Source organism: Ostrinia furnacalis, unplaced genomic scaffold (genome assembly GCF_004193835.3).
Source record: "Ostrinia furnacalis isolate ACB-3 unplaced genomic scaffold, ASM419383v2 OfSCF4979, whole genome shotgun sequence".
Taxonomy (NCBI): Eukaryota; Metazoa; Arthropoda; class Insecta; order Lepidoptera; family Crambidae; genus Ostrinia; species Ostrinia furnacalis.
The window spans coordinates 173,061-181,419 of record NW_021135218.1 but is presented as its reverse complement, the minus strand read 5'-3'; the positions used below and the strand labels follow the sequence as shown (position 1 = coordinate 181,419).

Here is an 8,359-nt window from a genome sequence, read left to right as displayed (position 1 = left end):
ATTATTATTTAAAACTTTGATCTTGGTCTCGTAGATGATAAAATTTAAAGATATTGCATAGGTAATTACTTAAAAAAAGTTTATTGACTATAGTTAAATTCATTGAGAATATTATTATTTACAAAAACGTACACCACATTTTTAACATACCAATTAATAATATATCTAGGAGAATTCATTTTCATACATAGTTATCACAAAACAGCTTATTTATCTACCACAACTTACTAAATTGATTGTGACGACTACTTTATTATGTTTTTCCTAATTTATTCATCTACATACTAACAAACAATATTTATTATAAAAGTATAATTATTTAATTTTACAAATGGGGTACTTAGTAACGTCATGTAATTTTTGAGTAGTTGCTTTGAAAAACAACATACACTGGTCATCACAAAAATCGGCCCACCTACGTTTTACAGGAAAACTCGTTTCTACTGACACAATCATGGTGCCCCAACAATATTGGTGTTATTTTAAAGCCCAATAAATATCCTTAAAGAAAAACACATTTAATTTCCTAATAAACGATTAACATATACAATAAATTTGACTTGAAAAACTTGAAAAAAGACCTCACTTTGGGCTCACCTCTGGGATCAATTAGACCAATTTTTATGGTTATAAAACCAAATAATGATCTCACGTGTCCTCTTTAACAGATGGATAGCGATTAATCCCAACATTCCCAACTTAACAGTTTTATTGCCATAAAAGTTGGCTCAAGCGTAACTACCTATTTTTTGAAGAAGTGACTCTGGATTCTTCTACAGACACATTTTTGGGGTAAAAACCTTTCCTTTAATGAAATAAAGTTTAGAACTAGGCTTTTAAATGGTAATATAGTATAATAATATTGGTGGGAAGTGGGGATGCATACGTTTGAAAGTGCTTGTCGTGGGTGGGTCGATTTTTATGATGACCAGTGTAGATAAACAAATTGATATTCTCACATAATACAATACCATATTATACGCGATTACTATAATTAAAGAATTTCAAAGTTTAAGTGGGCAAAACTAGCAAACATAAATACAGTCTTGTACACAATTTCTCATTACAACGATACAACACAGACATTCTTAAATCTAAAAAAGTTTGTAAATACTTGATAAAATTTAACTAATATGCATAACGCATGGTAATCTTAGTAACACTACCTAGGTATTTTTGTTGTCTACGCAACTTCCCGGACTATAGGAAAAGAAATATAAAGTTATAAAGTGTATAAAGTTATACTGAAGTATATAAAAGATTTGTATGGAAACAATAAATATAGTGAGATACACCTATCTTACATAAATACACATACATAAATACACATAAATCGAACATGAACATGACCGAGGAAACTCTGTGCAGATTCTGCCATACAGAAGAAGAAACGGCCATGCATGTTCTTTGCTCATGCTTCCCGCTTATGAGCAAAAGAAGTATCCATCTCGGGCGACACATCATGCACCCGGATGAGATAGCAGATATCACGCTCCAAAGAATCTGGAAATTTATAGACTCAACGGGACTAAGCAGTGAACTCTAAAGACAAGGGCTGCCACAATAGATCAAACCTGGTCGAGTTGGCGCAAGTAAAGGCCCAAAAACCAATAACAAATAACACCTATCTTACATAGTAACTTTTGTTATTAAATAATCTAAGGCCGTCAGTAAACAATAATACAATGTAACGCTACAGATTTCAGTTCTAAAAAAATACGTTTATGTAATCTGTCACGGCTGAGTTAAGAAAAACACACAAACGTTCCTTATTGTCAGGCACATAAAGACGTTAGGCACACACTTAACGGTCCAGAGTAAACCCTACTACGAAAAACGTTATCCGAAGTTTCGAATGTTGCCGTCCCTCTCTTTTCAAGTAAGATGCAAACATGAGCGACGACGACAGACCAGAAACTACGTGAACAGCGTTTCTGAGTAGCCGCAGCATTCGCCGGTAAGCCAACTATTTAGTTTCATGTTATTTGCTGTGCCGTAGTGTTGTGTCGCTAAGTTGTATAGCTGCTGGCCTCACTAGGGGTGGAGGCTCGCGTGTCGTAGGATCATTTGTCCCACAGACCAGCTTCCTTCATCTTGCCTTGGAAGTACTTCTCTAGGGTGTTTGCGCACCTGTTTAGCAAAGACAAGATATTAAGACAACCTTCAAGATAAGATATAAACCTTCGGACAGGATATCAAGACTTATTTTTTGGTTTTAAATATGTTAAAACATCTTTCCTCCCTTCCGTTAATTCCTCTTTTTCCATAAACCTCATATCTCACTCACAAATAAAAAAAAACAAAGTTAACTTTAAGAGAACAGCAGGTTGGAGTAAACTGGACCGAAGCTGCTCAAGACCGTAAAAAGAGGTGTGAAAACTAAAGGATACATGGTTGAAAAAGAAAGACTTACATGAAGAAAATAATGTTTTCAGCCGGGCTTAGGATACGCGCAATGATAAAATCTTATCGACGATTATAGACGACAAATGTATGGGCTTATCGTGCAAAATCGATAAGATGCCTCAGGCTTATTAAAGCCCGGTCTGTGAGCACGTAGAATTTTGTCCAATGATCCCAAGCTATAGTTCTAAAATACTGAACTGTCCTATGCATGACATTGACAGTGGGGCGCCACCGTCAATACGGGATCGCTGGTTTCGATTTTTGCCATGTTGGAAACCATATAGTTGAACGATGGTAGCGCCCCCCTGTCATTGAGTTTGGTGGGACAGTTCAGCGTGGGTCATCTATACCTATCCTTATCGCTTGCGCGTAAATAGGCTAGATGACAAAATTTCAATTATTTGTCCGTCAGACAGATAATTAGAAAATATTAGACTCTTATTTTTTATTTTCTTTCATAATTAAATAATAACAGTGCTACATTGAGTTGAAATGGCGCGATACGTCACGCTTGAGTACAATTTTTACTCAAAAGTGACGTCACGCGACATTTCAACTCAATATAATACTGTTATTATTCGATTATGGAAAAAAAATAAAAAATATGAGTCTAATATTTTCTAATTATCTGTCTGACGGACTAAATAGAATTTCGATTTCATTACCCAGTCATCATCCCTATTATGTTGCTGTTGCGCTCGCACACTCACTGCGGGCGCCCGTCGCACAGTCGAGACAATAACTTACCTGTAGTAGTCGGTGTCGGGCGAGTTGTAGAGGCGGCAGTTGGTGAAGATACGCGTCATGTCGGCGATGAAAAGTCGCTTGGACGCGTAGTAGCGCGCCTTCAGCCGCTCGCCCATCGTGCGCAAGTCTGGCGAAACAAATTCACTCAAATTCATACAAGGGCAGTAGATATTAATTTGTCGGCGCCGGACACAGATTCTGCAAATTATTATTGATGATTAATAGAACCAATCTTAATATTATGTTATCTGTATAAATCTTAGAGCGGAAGGTTTGTGATTCCTAAACGTAACACCTGACTAATGCGCAGAAAAAGGTAACTGTCAATCAGTTGTGTCATGTCAAGTGTGAGCAAGCGGCTACGAGGTTATCTTTGAAAGCGTATTGAGTTTGGTGGAACGTTAAATTGTAGGGAAAGTGATTGTCAACCAACCAACATATTCTCTCCTTGCCCGCTAACCCACGCCAATGGAGATTCCACCCCTAGAGTTCCTTCCGATAGAGACCCAGTGCCTTTAAATTTATTTAAAATCTATATTGCACACGTAATAAACAGTGGTACAACAGATATCACAGCATCCTATTTATTTAATAAATATTTGTTGACCCCGAATTTGCCGCCCTAGGTTCACGTTGGTAGTTCGTAGATCCGCTACTTAATTGTTAATATTTAAGAAGGTAGACATGAAAACATTATCTGTCTTTCACAATGTGCGTCTGCATTGCTTCGAAATCAGTTTATCTTGGAATTGCGATTGCAAATATCTCCCGCATCGTGCTGTCCTTTTGTACCGCTTTTCGCGAGCGTGTGTCTGGATTGCATTGTAGTGCATTTTTATGGGTGTGTAAAACTGGGTAGATAACACGTATTACTTACCCATAGGATACTTGATGTGGTCGTAATAATCCGGGACTTCTGCTTTGTCGACGGGTTTCAGGAAGGGCCACGCGGCCGCATGATTTTTGACCTGTCGAAGAGAAATTCAAGTTTTTATGATAAGAAAATAAAAACATTTATTCGTGTAATGTTAGTTTACATTTTACCATTTATGAGATAGAGGGATAGTCTTTTAAAGCCTAAAGATGTTTGGTTCCAAAGTAATCACTCAAGATTGTGTTTTTTTTAATATTAGAATTTAGATGTAATTGTTAATAAGACCGACCGCAAGTTTCTCGCTATGTAATTATGAGTATAGTAAAAACTGAATTATTTTCCTTAAATATTAGTGGGTATAATAATAAAACGAAGTTTTAAAATAAACGTGAAAGTGATACCAGCCGGTATGTTGTCAAGAAGTGGTAGTAGGACAAGCTATGTTTGGGACGTGTAGAAGGACCTATAAAGAATGAGAAATGGAAGTGTCCATAGCTGGGCACCGTTAATCAAATAGTTAACTTGGTTAATTGTTACCCCGTTACTAAAAAAAAATACTTCGTTAAACGTTAAAACGTTACATTTCGGAAGATTTAACGCAAGTTAACGTTAATCGTTAATCCTTTAACACGTGATAATAAAACGAAAAAAATAATTGTATGCAAGGTTCAAATAATTTCGGAAGGTTGTATCGCGCATGGAATTTACTCCTCTTTTTCGTTCCGGAAATCCTATGGCCACCTCCTGACTCCACCATCAGGACCCTGGACATCATCTAGTACTAAAGTGCTCGAAAAGACAAATCCAATGAATCCAAATTCGATGCGATTCCGCCGTTTCATTTAGGAGTTTCTATGGCTACCTCCTGACTCCATCATTAGACCAGCTCAATGGTACAATAACATTGCATTGTCGTCCTCAATACTCAATTCAATACTCAATAGGCTAGTTGCCTCATGTCACAATTTATCATAATAACTTTTAATTCAAATATTATTCTGTACAAGGGTCCGAAATATATAAACTTCAATAAATATAAATAAGGGATTGCTGTAAAAATTCAACTGAAACCCGTTAATTTTTTACTTTTTTTTCTCTTGACTGAAAACACCGTCCGCCATGTTTCTACGTCACCAATATTGTAAACAACAAAACGTCAAACACTAGTTTCAGGTTATTCGTGGTCTTTCATATAAACGCCTTGTTTTCACATAAAAATCTTGTACAGTTCGCATTTATTAAAAAATTATCATGGATCCTGGGTTTGTGAAAGCAGAAAGCACAAATCTGCCCAAAATCGACACACTAATGGTTGCAAATTTTTTTGCTTTAAATCCTGATTTCTGCTCAGCTGAGCTAAGGAATGTTAAGATAACTAAGTAAGTACAGTTCATTTACACCTTTTTTTAATTTAGACCACATCATTAAATGAAAATAAGGAAATAAGTACTAATAAGTGTATTCTAACCTCTGACTTCTGATTGGTAAATTATTATATTATTTTTCAGGTCTGCAGGTGAATCATATGGTGATGATGCAATTGGTTATGTTCAACTTAAAAGGGAAAGTAAAATCTGCACTGTGAAATGTAAAATGTGTCCTGAACATAAGGTGCGCTCTAAGCAGTATACAGTTTCAGCAGTCATTGATGAAGAAAAAGAAGAGATTATTAGTGTTCTTTGTCAAGATTGTCCAGCTGCAGCAGGGGGCTGCAAACATGCTGTTGCATTTTTAATGTGGTTGCATCGTCGCAGTGAAGAGCCATCTTGCACATCAGTAGAATGCTACTGGAAAAAATCTAATCTGTCAAAAGTCGGCAGCACAATTAAAGTGTTAACTGCAAAAGAAATGTGCAAAAGAAAACATCAGGTTCCGGAACCAGATACCAGTGTTATGGAGGAATTTTTAATTGAATGCAAAAACCGAAAAATTAAATCATGTCAGTTTATCAAGCATGTTGGAGATTATGAAGATGAAAAATTGATATTATCTTTACATTATTTAGTTAATACATACAAAGAACAGACTTGTGACAGTTTTCTTTCAAAAACTAAACATCTCTTCAATGAAGAAAATATAAAGTCTGCAGAAATACAAACCAGAAATCAAAACAAAAGTTCTCTCTGGTTTGAGCTTCGCTATGGTAGAGTAACAGCCTCAAAAAGCTTTGAAGTTAGTCGGTGCAGAACACATGATGGTTCTTTGGTTGCAAAGATTTTTGGTGCAAGGTCTGTGTTGACGGCTGCAATGAAACGAGGCCAAAAGCTGGAAGAAAAAGTCCGAGAGGTTGTTGAAAAAAAATTGGGATTAAGGTTTGCAAAATGTGGCCTCTTTATTTCTGATGAATACCCTATGATCGCTGGTTCACCAGATGGAATAAGTACAAAGGGAATTATTGAAATTAAATGCCCCTCTAATGAAAAAAATAGAGAATATTACATTAAAAATGGACAATGAAGAATGTTCACTAATTTTGTTTTTTAGCTTTCTGTATTCTCTGTTAAAAATAAAAAATACTCGTGAAAGAATTATTTCGATACGTCAATTAGTTTCCAAGATATTGAATTTTAAAAGTGCGGGCGGCGGCCGGCCCGCCATTTTATGCGCGTGACGTCATATTACAACGACTGGCTCATATTTGTATGGGTGGAATCTTGCAAACTGAATTAAGACCCACTTCCAGGCAACCGATTAAGCTGAAATTTCGCAAACACATGTGATTTGGATGACCATGCAATATTATGATGACATGGAGCTGATCTGATGATGGAGCTGGAAGGTGGCCATAGGAACTCTATAATAAAACGACTTAAATGCATCGAGTTTGGGCTCGTTCGTTTTGTATTGATGAGTATTTTAATTCTATATAGTAATCGGGGTCTAATGATGGAGCTAGAAGGTAATTCGCAATAAAACTACACAGTCGCATCAAGTTTGGGTTTGGTTCAATTTTAATTTCTGTGATGGGTCTGGGTGTTAATATGTATAATAAGTTTGTATTTACAAAAAAAAAATATTTAAGTATGTTTATATCCGTTTTATAGTGAGCGGACGCTGTGAATGTACGTCACACGGGGACACGTGACCGTCGGCGGGACTCAATATTTAAGCGAACTTTGAATGCCTATAAAATCATAACTACTGGGTATTTTTGAATGAAATAAAAACTAATGTATTTGTAAATGTAAAAGCTTAACTGTAACATAGGTTTCAAGTGATTTTGCATACCTAGTAACATTCTCAATTATCAGAGAAATGTTTAGCTCAAGTCCAAATTCAGATGTATTGTGTAAAAGCAAAATTAACATATTTTTGTGTTGCTGGCAGTGATTTCGAAAATACTAAGGAGGTGACGATATTACCTATATGTTATAATGAACTATATGTAAAAAAACTTATTGATCAGATAGTACCATTCTGGTCACAACATATTTTTCCTAAACTATTTGAAAGTGTAACTCAATAATAAATCATTTAACTCTTAGTATTAGCTTTATTGTTTTTACCTATTTGTAAGTCTAGTATTAAGACAAAAATACTCATTAACTCATTCAGTTCAAAAACACATTTAATTTACATTAGTTAATCTCTGAATAGTAAAATAACAAAATTTTATCTTTTCTATCAATCTGTTTCGATATGTAATGTTTACTAATATTATAAAGAAAGATGTTTGTATGTGTGTATGTATGTATGTTTGAGAAGAATAAACTTAAATCATGGGAAAACCAGTAGTACGAAAGAAGCTACCTGACTGACTGACATATCAATGCTATCAAACATTTAACCTCTTTTTGCCTCATGTATAAGGGTAAGAAACTTGAAATTTAGCACAGCAGTTCCTCTTACAACGTAGTGGGGAGACTAATTTTTGAATATTTGAAGTGTGGAGACTGATATAAAAATAAAATACTTTATGTATGTATCATTTAATTTATTGAATGAGAGAGTCTTGTAAATTTATAAGAGCACAAGCAGTAGTCACACAGAAATCGAGTACACTTAAAAAATTTAAGTTAACTACAGAATGTGGCTTTAACATAGAAAACTCACGTATTCTTCGAATAACTCTTTCAACATGGATCCGAAGGCTAGCTATTTCTTTTGTTTGCTTTACCTCTTGTTTAGTTAGTTTTGTTCCAGCAGGAACACTTGGAGGCCTTAATAAAGCAAAACCACGTTGACTTAAATAAACTTCAATGTGTTTGAACCCTCTGTCGGCTAAAATACAAGAATTTGGCTGTAAGCTGTCTAGAAATTTACTGTCTTCAAGTAAGTTGACATCACTTATCCTGCCTCCATATCCAGATGACACAAAAGTAACCAAACCAT

The 8,359-nt window shown here is 35.4% G+C and overlaps 2 protein-coding genes across 5 annotated transcripts in view; one reads left to right on the top strand and one right to left on the bottom strand.

The window, feature by feature from the left end:
* Positions 1 to 862: 862 nt before the first annotated feature.
* The window catches only part of Gcn5 (Gcn5 acetyltransferase), a 28,693-nt gene continuing 21,196 nt past the window's right edge, over positions 863 to 8,359 (bottom strand). For 3 of the 4 annotated variants that reach the window (XR_003656512.1, XR_003656510.1, XR_003656511.1), the window contains 4 exons: positions 4,031 to 4,121; positions 3,154 to 3,280; positions 1,625 to 2,130; positions 863 to 1,295 (listed from right to left, as the gene is read on the bottom strand). Coding sequence is in view for 1 of the 4 variants with exons in the window: in XM_028315073.1 (XP_028170874.1) it covers positions 2,064 to 2,130; positions 3,154 to 3,280; positions 4,031 to 4,121 (285 nt within the window). In the remaining 3 variants the exon portion in view is untranslated. Of the gene's footprint in view, positions 1,296 to 1,552; positions 2,131 to 3,153; positions 3,281 to 4,030; positions 4,122 to 8,359 lie in introns of those variants that run through there. The other variant, XM_028315073.1, reaches the window with a different exon arrangement.
* LOC114360375 (uncharacterized) lies at positions 4,972 to 7,569 on the top strand. The gene is made up of 3 exons (XM_028315077.1): positions 4,972 to 5,406; positions 5,536 to 6,478; positions 7,269 to 7,569. Exons 1-3 carry the CDS (start codon positions 5,279 to 5,281, stop codon positions 7,491 to 7,493), a joined length of 1,296 nt encoding a protein of 431 aa, XP_028170878.1. The 5' UTR covers positions 4,972 to 5,278; the 3' UTR covers positions 7,494 to 7,569.